Source organism: Rhinopithecus roxellana, chromosome 4, assembly GCF_007565055.1.
Source record: "Rhinopithecus roxellana isolate Shanxi Qingling chromosome 4, ASM756505v1, whole genome shotgun sequence".
In the NCBI taxonomy this organism is placed as follows: domain Eukaryota; kingdom Metazoa; phylum Chordata; class Mammalia; order Primates; family Cercopithecidae; genus Rhinopithecus; species Rhinopithecus roxellana.
Window position 1 is genome coordinate 164,907,760 of NC_044552.1, and position 12,564 is coordinate 164,920,323.

The 12,564-nt window shown below is 42.7% G+C and overlaps 1 protein-coding gene across 3 annotated transcripts in view; it reads left to right on the forward strand.

Annotated features, from left to right (window-relative positions):
• The window catches only part of DCBLD1 (discoidin, CUB and LCCL domain containing 1), a 68,472-nt gene extending 57,783 nt beyond the window's left edge, over nucleotides 1–10,689 (forward strand). Inside the window, exons 9-15 of one of the 3 annotated variants that reach the window (XM_010353239.2) lie at nucleotides 186–310; nucleotides 1,572–1,719; nucleotides 1,823–1,930; nucleotides 3,989–4,076; nucleotides 5,397–5,446; nucleotides 6,350–6,469; nucleotides 8,796–10,689. In XM_010353239.2, coding sequence (XP_010351541.1) covers nucleotides 186–310; nucleotides 1,572–1,719; nucleotides 1,823–1,930; nucleotides 3,989–4,076; nucleotides 5,397–5,446; nucleotides 6,350–6,469; nucleotides 8,796–9,328 — 1,172 coding nt within the window. In that variant the 3' untranslated portion in view covers nucleotides 9,329–10,689. The remainder of the gene's footprint in view (nucleotides 1–185; nucleotides 311–1,571; nucleotides 1,720–1,822; nucleotides 1,931–3,988; nucleotides 4,077–5,396; nucleotides 5,447–6,349; nucleotides 6,470–8,795) is intronic. The other 2 variants (XM_030928535.1, XM_030928534.1) reach the window with 2 other exon arrangements.
• The last annotated feature ends 1,875 nt before the right edge of the window (nucleotides 10,690–12,564 follow it).

Sequence of the window (12,564 nt, forward strand, 5' to 3'; positions counted from 1 at the left end):
ATGGTGTATTGTCAGTGTGAAAACATTAATCTGTGAACAGATTTTTAAATGCAACTAATGTAAGTTGGCCTGTGAGATGATTTGAGGTTTCAAATGAGGGAGAAAAAAATGAAACTTGAAATCATAATACATGTTATATTTAACAAACTTTTTAAAATAGCCTGTAAATATTATTTTCTTACAAGGAATTAGGACCACAGGATCTACACAGTCGAATTTCAACTTTTATGTTAAGAGTTTTGTGATGAACTTCAAAAACAATAATTCTAAGTGGAAGACCTATAAAGGAATTGTGAATAATGAAGAAAAGGTAAGAGGTAACCCTGGAGGCAAGAGAACTGAGTAGGAGAACAGGCCTGTATATATTTTCGTCAGTGTGTTTACATTAAATATCTCATTAATAAAAGACAGTGAGACCAGGCATGGTGGTTCATGCCTGTAATCCCCAAGCTTTGGGAGACCAAGGCAGGAGGATCATTTGAGACCATCCTGGGCAACATAGCAAGATCCCACCACTACAAAAAAATTTTTTTTTAATTACCCAAATGTGGTGGTGCACACTTGTAGTCCTAGATACTTGGAAGGCTGAGGCAGGAAGAACACTTGAGCCCAGGAGTTCAAGATTACAGTGAATAACGATTGTGCTATTGCACTACAGCCTGGGCAACAGAGTAAGATCCTGTCTCTAAAATAAAATAAAATTTTTAAAATGATGATGGGCTGGTCGTGCTGGCTCACGCTTATAATCTCAGCACTTTGGGAGGTCAAGGCAATGGATCACCTGAGGTCAGGAATTCGAGACCAGCCTGGCCAATGTGGTGAAACCCTGTCTCTACTAAAAATACAAAAATTAGCCAGACCTGGTGGCTGGCGCCTGTAATCCCAGCTACTTGGGAGGCTGAGGTAGGAGAATCATTTGAACCTGGGAGGCGGAGGTTGCAGTGAGCCAATATTGCACTCCAGCCTGGGCGACAAGAGCGAGACTCTATCTCAAAAAAAAAAAAAAAAAGGTGCTTTCTTGGCATGCAAGAATAAGAAATGTGTCCATAAAAATCTTGAGAGATCTTTTGTGATTTAATTATTTTCCACTTCAGGAATGAAATACTTGTGCTTTTCTTGGGAAATGATAATTGGCAATGTGAAATGGTTGCTTCAGTATAAGCATGGTGGATGTTTGAGTTGGACATTTGTCTTGGGATCCTGTTAGTGGCAATGAGAATTTGGAAGGAAACAGCAAAAGTGAGAGAGCTGAAGCCTTGCGCTCTTGAGGTTGCTTGTCTGTAGCACCAGCTAAATGTAGAAATATTAAGGTCAAATAATACAACAAGGCAATTTTAGCTTCTTTATCCAAAGTGAAATTTAAGTCAGTAAACAGATGAGCAGCATGGCCTTAGTTAGATAAATTGACCCTTGTTTGCAAAGCCTCGTATCTTTAATATGGTCAGTGTCTAGAAAAATGCAACAGACATAGAATCCTTGCCTTGGTTTCATATAACCAGGTATAAGTGGGATGATAAACATCTAAAAACTAACTAATAGAATCTTCAGGTAAAAATAACTTCCTTCTATAGGTGTTTCAGGGTAACTCTAACTTTCGGGACCCAGTGCAGAACAATTTCATCCCTCCTATCGTGGCCAGATATGTGCGGGTTGTCCCCCAGACATGGCACCAGAGGATAGCCTTGAAGGTGGAGCTCATTGGTTGCCAGATAACACAAGGTAGGGCTCAGGGCAAGCCAGTGAGTTACTCAAGTTTGGTCATATTTTTTTTTTGCCTATCATTGTTACTAATGTGGTTTTCCCAACATCCCTCCTCTCTCAGGTAATGATTCATTGGTGTGGCGCAAGACAAGTCAAAGCACCAGTGTTTCAACTAAGAAAGAAGATGAGACAATCACAAGGCCCGTCCCCTCAGAAGAAACATCCCCAGGTAGAGCAGTGATTGTTTTGTGGTTTCATAAGAAGCATAACTAGTACCCCGCTCAATATCAGTAACTTCAACAAAATTTATTTTTCTCTGTCATATAAATGCTGGAGGTGGATGATCCAGTGGTATTGGCGCATATTGTAAAATGATGTATGTTTACAGCTTTTTGTTGCAGTATTATAAATAGAAAAAGATTAGGAATGAACTTACGTGCCCTTCAAACACTAGGTACGTATTTTGTGGAAAAATAAAATGTTAGCACATTCATGCAGTGGAACACTCTGCAGCCGCAAAAGAAAGAATTGGTAATATAAAAAGCTCCCTGAGATATAGAGGCAACTTAAAAAAAAAATAAGCAAAATACAGAACTATCTAAGTAGCACGCCACCCTTTCTGCAAAAAGGAGAAATAAAGAATAAATATCCATTCCATTGTCTCTGGAAAAATGTCAAGAAACATAATGCAGCTTTCTGTGAAGGAGGAACAGAGGTAGGAGGGACACATTCCATTCCATACTTTTGTGTACTTTTTGCATTTTGAACATGTAAGTGTATAATCTGTTCAAATAATGAACATTAAAAGTACATTTTTTCAGAATATAAAATAATTTGCATATCAATTTTACAAGATTTGGAAAGATTAGAAAAACACAAATAAGAAAACAAAACTTAGTATAAATCAGTATCCATAGATAATCACCAAATCTCACTGTTTCTAGTCAACTATATTTATATTTCTAACTTTAAGACAAAAATGGTAGCATATTATTCTGTTCTGCAGCATATATTTTTCATTTAACATTGTATCATGAGCATTTTCCAATGTTATTGGAAGGTTGAAAACCCCAGTTATTAATGTCTTTATAGTATTTTTCATATGGATAAACCATTATTGACCATTTCCCTGCTGTTGGATGCTGAAGTTGTTTGATTTTCCCCAAATTTTCACTCTTAAAAATAACACCGCTGCTGGGTGCAGTGGCTCACGCCTGTAATCCTCGCACTTTGGGAGGCTGAGGTGGGCGGATTGCCTGAGCTCAGGAGTTTGAGACCAGCCTGGGCAACACAGTGAAACCCCGTCTCTAATAAAATACAAAAAATTAGCTGGGCTTGGCAGCATGCGCCTGTAGTCCCAGCTGCTTGGGAGGCTGAGGCAGGAGAATTGCTTGAACCCAGAAGGCGAAGGTTGCCCAAGCCGAGATCACACCACTGCACTCCAGCCTGGGTGACAGAGCGAGACGCCATCTCTAAAAAAAAAATAACATTGCTGTTACTTATACACAAATTTTATTTTCATCTAAGTCCCTTTTCCCCTTCTTCATGAATTGCATTTTTCCATTCCTAAGCATCCCTTTATCTTCTTCCCAGAGATCACAGAAGAGAAAGATGAAGAGCAAATATTTTTCCTTTACTTTGTGTATTTTCTATAAACTTGGGGCCTGCCTTGGTGGCTGTCAAAGTGTTCTTTTTTTTAGAGCAGAAAGAGCTGTAGGAAAACATGACGTGGTGTTTCATGCAACATAGTGAAAATGCTGTTTGAGGTCATCAGGCTGTACTTCCTGTCAGTCCGCAGCCCCAGAGCTCTGTAACGAGCATCCCAGTTTTCCAGGCTACTGTTATGATACAGGTCCAAACCCGCCTGCCATCTGGGGAAATGGGTTGCTTGAGTCAAAGTAGGAGCTCCAGACTGTGCTGAAATCATTTACCTGTCTTAAATAGTTCTCACCTGAGGGGTGGAGGGAGGTGGTTAAACTCCCCCCTCATTTCAGATTTTTGGAGTTTAATATGGGCCAAGCAACAAGCCCAGTGTACCTGTTAGTCCCTGAGGAACATTGAAAACTGTCTCTGGGGGACTGGGGGAGAAACTTTATTTTCCCAAACTTTAGCTAAGATTTTGAATCCTTTGTTTTTGCTTTCCAATATCAGTAAATGCCTAGCATGTATTCATTTTCCCCCTGCATTAAATACTTAAAGACTTTTCAATTCCATGTTCAGTTTTAGATCATGAAATGTGGTTGTCGGTCATTTATGTTGTAACGTGATGGCTTTCCCTCTTCTTTAGGAGTAAACATTACAACGGTGGCTATTCCATTGGTGCTCCTTGTTGTCCTGGTGTTTGCTGGAATGGGGATCTTTGCAGCCTTTAGAAAGTATGGTGACTTTACATGTTTAAATTTCTTCTCTAATTATGCAAACAAAAAACCAAAATGTTTATTCTTCAGAAATGCATACGTACAAAAGCAGCATGACTTCTTTCAAAATAAAATGTTAACTTATATTTTAAAAACAAGTTAGCTAAAAGAAATGATCAAATGTTACTTTATTAATCTTTTTTTATAGACAGGGTCTCCCTGTCTCCCAGGCTGGAGTGCAGTGGTGAGATCACTCAAACTCCTGGGCTCAAGCAATTCCCCTGCCTCAACCTCCTGAGTAGCTAGGATTACTGGCATGTGCCACCATGCCCAGCTAATTTTTTATGTTTTCTAGAGATGGGATCTTGCTTTGTCACCCAGGCTGGTCTCAAACTTCTGGCCTCATTTGATCCTCCCACCTCGGCCTCCCAAAGCACTGGGATTACAGGCATGAGCCACCGCATCCCACCATGTATTACTTTATAAGCAGTTCTTGTCATTTAGAGACCTTTGGTAAAGACCTAACCTTTGAGTATTGTTGAAGTATCCTGAAATTGACATATTGCTTTAGAAGTATCTGTGCTTTTCCTCCCTGAAGAGTAAAAGGAATATTAAATAGGCTGCTTGGGGTATCACCAAGCTGCCCAATAACTCAGCCTCCCCAAGCCTCAATTTCCTTATGTATAAAATACAGTTTACCCAGATGAGTTCTGAATCTCTTCCAGAACCCTAAAATCCATGTATATTTTAACAAATGTTAGCTATTGGATCTAAAAAAAAAAAAAAGGAAAGTATTCTGAAGTTTTCTCTTTTTATATTTTAAGCAACTTCAGAATCTATAATGTGTATATTAGTACAAATAGAATGAAGAATAGTTTCTGCCATCATGAGAGAAGGTACAGAAGTCTCTGGTTCAGGTAGATACTCATAAGCTAAAGCATGCCTCAGTGTAATGTGCTTGTATGAAATGCTTTTAAAGACACCCACAGTTTTGGACTGGAGTATAGTAGAGATGAAGTGAGACCATGTGGTCATGAGGAATTGCTTCAGGATGACTGCATGAGCTAGTCATAAACTAAAGGCATCGATTTCTAATATGCAAAGTAAGATTAGTATATGTTCTTGTGAAATCTTGTGACCTTTCTTATAAATGAGATAAATTTATAGATAATTCTACATATTTGTATGATTTTCTAAAGCACATGGCAGCTGCCATCTCATTTAATTCTCACATCAACCCTATGAGGTTAAGTACTATTATGATCCTCATGTTACATAGGGAGAAAGAGGCAGATACGGTGGCTTATAAATATTCAGTAGGACTTTCTGTCTTGATAGGAAGAAGAAGAAAGGAAGTCCATATGGATCAGCAGAGGCTCAGAAAACAGGTTGGTTGAAAACTCTATCTACAATTTTATCTGTCTTTGAGGAAGGGACAGGATCTGCTGATTGAAAGCATAAGGAGGCCAGTGGCCTGCATTTATTTGGTTAAAAGACATAAGCCCTGTAGCCTTTAAAGTAGCATATCTATAAGGAAGGAATTTATTGTGCCCTGTCTCTTTATTTTAATGGCCACTTTACTTTTGTTCAATGTCATCCCCTATCACTTGTCAACATCGTTTTTTCTTGGCCACTGGAGTTTAGGCCACGACACTGTCTGCCACCAAGGAGGTATGACAAAAGCCTTATCAGTGAACTGAAGTAGGCCCGTGTTGTTAGCATCTGCAGGCCTGTGCTGTACTTTCCACCCTGAGAAAGTGAGAAAAAGACCAGGCAGGGCTGGTGTGCAGGTTTCAGATAATCCCGCACACCAGCCCTGCCTGGTCTTTTTCTCACTTTCTCAGACACAGACACCCAAGCAATGAGTTAGCCATGGTCCAGAGAGAGAAGGCAGTGGGGCAGGACCCCTGAGAATGCTCAGGGACCATTTGCGACTCCACCTCCCCAGGGTCTAAGACACACCAGCTGCAGTGTCTCCTCTGTGTCACAGATGCCATGCCAGTGCAGACTGTGGGAGACCATAGCCAGATGATCTCACAAAGGGAGAATCTGGGATCTGATGAGGGCAAAATACCTTTTAAAGGCACAGCGGAAAGCATGATTAGAGTAGTGTTTGCTGTTGTGGTTAACGACCTTGACATGCTGTTCTTAGCACACACACCTGAGGAGGACATTTATCACTGTCAGCTGTCAAGAGGCAGCTTGACCTCTGACTCATCAAGGAACATGTTCTGGAGGATGCGCATTACATTTCTGACATCTTCATTTGTTTCATGTTACCTTTATTCCAGACTGTTGGAAGCAGATTAAATATCCCTTTGCCAGACATCAGTCAGCTGAGTTTACCATCAGCTATGATAATGAGAAGGAAATTACACAAAAGTTAGATCTCATCACAAGTGATATGGCAGGTAAGTGTCATATTTCCAGGACAGTGCTGTTAGATTGGAGGTGCTGCTTGTGGGGGAGGGAGACAGGAGAGAAATAAAGCAAAATCCTTTTCTGTTTAGATGGGGTCCAATAAATCTGAAATGTGTCTTTTCTGCATTCTGTACAGAATTACAAACTGACTCTGAGATATTACTTAAAAGCCCTATTCAGCCAGTCTCTTCACCTGCAGGGGATATAGTGACATCCATAGTGATAGCCCTGATGTACTACTAGTATCTGGAAGCCCTGAATCTATTTTTGTTACCAAAGCTTTGATTAAGGCACTGGTAAAGAGGGACTAGACGGAGGAATTAAATACAGTTCCTGCCCTGAGGAAGGTGAGGTAGGAAATAAAGGAACCCTCTCAGTATGAGAAGGGCCTCAGTGTCCCTGACAAGCCACCATCAAGAGTCAAGCTTCCCAAACCATCTATGGGGAAATGCTTTTTGTGTCTTTTAAAAAAATTTCTACTTCATCATGAATGAATACACTGTAAAATGCAATATCATATACTAGTAATAAGGAAATTTTAAAGACATACAAAACACAAAACTCTAATCTTTTATTAGATTAAACAGACATAAAATTACTCTGGGAGTGACAAAGAGTAACTTAAGAGTAGTTTCTTGACACTTAATCTCAATTTCTGCATCTGTCTCTGTGGCACTGCTAAAAACAGTTCTCAGATACATAGGACTCTGTGGGGCATGCTCTGAGTAGCACTGTGCGCTCTCGCTTCTCCCTCCTCACATGCAGCCTGAGGACTTGCAGTAGAGGCATCACCTGGGGGCTTGTTAGAAAGGGAGGCCATGGAACCGGAGGCTCCCAGGTGATGCATGTGCACATCAGTGACTGGGTGTTGTCAGCGTAAGGGTTGGTTGAGCCACTTTGTGGGCAAGGAGAGCATCCTCTGCAACCAAAATCCATCCTCTTGCTCCTTGGAAGTGACATGAAGGGAGAACCTATTTTCTGTTCTCTTACTCCTTTCATTCTCCTTCAGCTTCTAATTCACTTCCTCCTTCCTTGCTGAATGGTCCTTCTCAGGCTCCTTAAATGTGGAATGGCACGGGTTCTAACCTCCACTCACCACAGTCTCTCCCCTAAACAGTCCCACACCCTCCCCGACTTCCAGCAGTGCCCTTCCATGTATGTCTCTCCATGCTGCTTCTCACACCCAGACTTCCCTCTCAGTCCCCAGTCCATCATTCTCAGCAGCCTGCTGGATGCCTCCACCTGCAGATGTCACCGTTCCTCAGCACCCACAATCGAATCCGTTGTTCCTAACCCTCAGCACACATGCTCTGTGCATTCCTTGTCTAATGGCCTCTTGACTGCACATCCCAGCCTCATCCAGGCTTACGCTCTGGAAAGGGCCCTTGCCTCCCCTCTTTCCTCACACCCCACCTCTCATTGGTAACAAATTCCTGATTCCTGTCCCAAAGAGTCACTTTTCCTCTTTCTAGTTTGTGACCTCTATGTGCATTTCTCTTTGCTTTTTTACCTCTCACTTTTCGATCTTTTCTTCTTCAGTCAACCTCCACAGTTACCTCTGAAAGTGCCAGTCTGTCGTTTCCCATAGAATTAAACCAGACTTCCTAGCAAGACAATCAAAGCTTTTCCATGCTCTAACGTGTGGCTAACAGGATGTGTGTTCGAATCCTACTCCATCGCCCCATTGTGCGACCTAGGAAAAGTTAGTTAGTCTCTCTCTGCCTTGGATTCGCATTTGTAAAATGGAGTAACAGTCCCTACCTCAGGGAATGTTTTTGAAGATTATTAACATTTTGCTCTTGGAATAGCGCCTGGCACAGAGTAGGAGCTCTATAAATGTGAGCTCCTAGCTTCATCCTCACTGTCACCACTAGGCCCTGACCTACTGCTTTGGTCCTCATATCCTATTAAACAAACTACTCTGTGTCCCTCATACTCTGGCCATATCAAACTCTATTCTCGGGGCCCTTCTTTTCTCCATTTCCACACTGTGTGACTTCCACCTCCATAGCATCTCCAGAGCCAGTTTCAGAGCCACTTCCTCCCTGAAGTATCTCCCCATGCCCCAGGACGTGGTCATCGCCCCCATCTCGGAGAAGACCCTGCAAGGCTCCCTGAGCAAGCGGTGCGGTTGTGTACTGCCTGTGGGTGACTTCTATGGCTTTCACATCAGGGTTTTCCCGCAGTGCCTGGGACACCTGAGGGCCCCCGGCGGGAGCGTCAGTCACCACAACCTGAAGCAGAGTATCCCCGTCTGCCACCAAAGGCCGGCCCGTGTGCGGTGCCTGCTAACTGCCATCTGTCCTGTGGTTTCAGATTACCAGCAGCCTCTCATGATTGGCACCGGGACAGTCATGAGAAAGGGCTCCACCTTCCGGCCCATGGATACGGACACCGAGGAGGCGGGGGCGGGCACAGACGCCGGCGGCCACTATGACTGCCCGCAGCGCGCTGGCCGCCATGAGTACGCGCTGCCCCTGGCGCCCCCGGAGCCCGAGTACGCCACGCCCATCGTGGAGCGGCACCTGCTGCGCGCCCACACCTTCTCCGCGCAGAGCGGCTACCGCGTCCCCGGGCCCCAGCCCGGCCACAAACACTCCCTCTCTTCGGGCGGCTTCTCCCCCGTAGCGGGTGTGGGCGCCCACGACGGAGACTATCAAAGGCCACAGAGCGTGCAGCCTGCGGACAGGGGCTACGACCGGCCCAAAGCCGCCAGCGCCTTCGCCACGGAAAGCGGCCACCCTGACTCTCAGAAGCCCCCAACGCATCCCGGGACCAGTGGCAGCTCTTCTGCCCCCAGAGACTGCCTCACACCCCTCAACCAGACGGCCATGACTGCCCTTTTGTGAACACAATGTGAAAGAAGCCTGCTGTGGTACTGAGCGTCGGGCTGTCGCAAGGCACTGGAAAAAGGGAGCCTGCTGGTCTGGAGTGTGTGTGTGCGTGTGTATTTGTGTGTGAGAGATTCGGTAGGATCCTAGAGACAACCTGTCATACTGTTTACAAAATTGTACAGCTGGTTTCGTGCTGACCCTTAGGGTGCGTCTGTTGGGTTTTGTTAGGCTAGAAAAATGAAAATTTCCTGATGGCTTTTTCATTCCTCTGACTGTGATATTGAGCTGCTTTGGTGTTAAAGGTGTAATCTGTACAGAGTTGTATTTAACAAGAATAAAAGTAACTTAAGTTTGCTCTATCAGATTTTAGTTCTGCACAGAGGTTAAGTGGGAAAATGCAGCTGTTGCAAAACGTATATAAATAGTATGTTCATGTTTTTCAGTATATTATCTGATACTGTGTTAGCAGCAGGTCTGCTTAAACCTAATCTTGTTGTTACTGTGAGTCATTTCCTCTCCTTTGATAACTAGAACTAAAAGCATTTTTAACATTCTTCTCCTGGAAGAAATGAATTACTTGAAGCATGAAAAGCACACCAGGGTGGTTGTTTATTTAGCAATTATGACTGTAGATTTAAAAACAAGCAAAGAAGGAACACCTCAGCAGCTGCCCGTTTCCTTAGTCTCCACTTCAGAGGGGGATGCGAAGAGGTGGGTCCAGCTCCCGTGACCATGAAGGTGGCACAGGAATTAGTGTGAATGGCTGTGTCAGATGTTTTCGTACCTCAGATTAAAAATATTGCTGAGGTCAGATGCGACACTTTTCATGATTTTCTTCAGAAAAATTTCTTCAGAAGTAGCACATTTTCGTGACTTCCATTGTCCTCTGAAAAACAAAGTTATTTGGAACATGTTCATACAAAAGTGACTCTGACCAAGTCTAAATCGAGCTTTTCTACTGACATGAAACTGTTGGAAACTGATCTGACTTTATAAGAAATGATTTTCCCCCCAAGGAGGCGTCTAATTCCAGAACAGCCCAGACCTCAGCTGTACCTCATGTTCAGTAGTTTTTATTTGGGTTTGTTTTGTGAGTTAAGTATGGGGGATTTAACCTCTTTTGCCAAAGAGGAAAATGTGTGTGCGTGTTTTTTAATAGAAAATATGGACCAAAAAATTTTTTCCCTAAAGAATGTATTATAACCCTATTTGTATGGTTATTACATCCTGTGAAATGTATATATGTTAAAATAATGGGGGTGCTGGAAGGTCATGGCAGACTAACTGCTGGTTAGTGTGGAGGGTAAATAGTTTACTTTGTGGAGTTTACATGGTTTTATGTGCACACTAATTGTAATAAACTATGCCAAACCAAACTGCCCCTGACTCTCACTGGTCAGCCCTGCTTGCTGGGGTGTTAGAGGCACTCAAGGCTCAGCCTCCATAAAAAGGCAGGTGCCACAGTGGAAAGAGCAAGGGCTTGGTGCCAGATTAGGCCAGACCCCAATCTATCACAGAAGAGTTGAGAAGTCTTTGGCTGCTTGTATAATGATGAGACTCAGTTCCTCATGTTTGAAAATGGTGTTGTCATGCTTTCTTCCTACAAAACTTACTGACAAAAATTAGTTGAAACATTTATCAAAGTGTTTATTCTATAGTAGGTCCTTTTTTCTAATGTAAAGCCTTCAGTGGGCTGTTTACAGAATTTTAATATTGGAATATTAGACCATGAGTATAGGCTTAGATCTACAGCCCTTCTTTACAATAGAGCTGTCTTCGTCTATCACGGTTCTTCTGCCACATTAGTGATCTAATCATGGCCAGTGGGAGAACAGGACTTTGTTTTGGATCAGCACTTGCTCAGGGTAGATTCATTGTGTAGAACAGGTTGGGTGAGTGGAAAGGTCTGATAAACCCTACACAGCTAAACCTAAACTAGAGGATAAAGGCAGAAAAATATTACGTCTTTTCTTTTTTTTTTTTGGTGTTTTGCAACATCAGCACATGATAAGGCGTGAATGAGACAATTCTAATTGATTTATGTTATCAAATTCTACTGGGAGGTAAAGATTGTATTCTGCCACTTACATTTGTGGTTGAAACACATTTGCTATGACAAGCAAGACTACACATATACAGGCTCCAGAAACTCTGCTCTGGGTTTTATCATTGTTATTTAAATTTTCATTAACATTTATAATCAGCCTAGGAAATAGAAAGGATGTGAGAGATTGTTTTGTGTTTATTTTATACTGCTTTGGATTCTTAACAGAACATGAAATCACATTTATAGGCACAACTGTATATACCATGAACAGCTATGAAGCCTTTCCCCACTCTGACCAGTCACAGCAGTCCAAGTGTGGCCACCAGGTTGGCCTCACTCTTCCTAAAATGCTTATCTTGCATTCATTCCCGTACCAAATAGTTACTGAGGTTCTGAGAGCAGTGTTTACCCTGTACTTACTTGAGTTGAAAGAGAGGATGCCTAGTCTCTCCCCCAGATCTGAGAGCAGTTGAATCCCTCCAGTGAGAAACTACGGTGAATACAAACACTCACCCCAACCTGCAAGTATTTTCTGCCCCAAACACAGCCCATGCAGTCACCCCATGCCACATTGCACACCCACCAACACTGCTGTGTTCACATCCCACTACAGATCCCCCGTCTCCCACTGATCTCGCTCCCAGCTTCTCCCTGTTCTGGAATAAATTCCCCTAGAGGCTTTAAAGATTTTTATTTTGTCTTTGGTATTCTGCAATTTTACTACTATATGTGTTGAGCTATGAATTTGTTTCTGTTCACATTGCTTGGGACTTGTGCCTCTTGAATCTTAGGATTTATCAACTATGAAAATGATCAGCCCTCTTTTTTGGTTGTTTTCTTTATTTTCTCCTGGAAATCCTATTGGATGCTCATTGGAGCTTCTCATTCTCTTTGGTTCTGATACCTGAGTATTTCCCTTTATTTCTCACGAGATTAGCTAGGCCTTGTAAAGAATTCTGATTTATTTTGTCTGACATTCCTAGGAATTCATAGTAGACAGGTTTTCTTCTTATGTGTCTGCCATCTTGCTGGAATGATGCCTCCCCAACAGAAACAAGAAAGCAGATTTATTAAAATAGCAGGCCAGTCACGGTCTCTCACACATCCCAGCACAAGAGTCTGAGGCAGATTGATAGGTTGAGCCCAGGAGTTCGAGGCCAACCTGGGCAATGTAGTGAGACCTCCTCTCTACAAAAAAAATTTA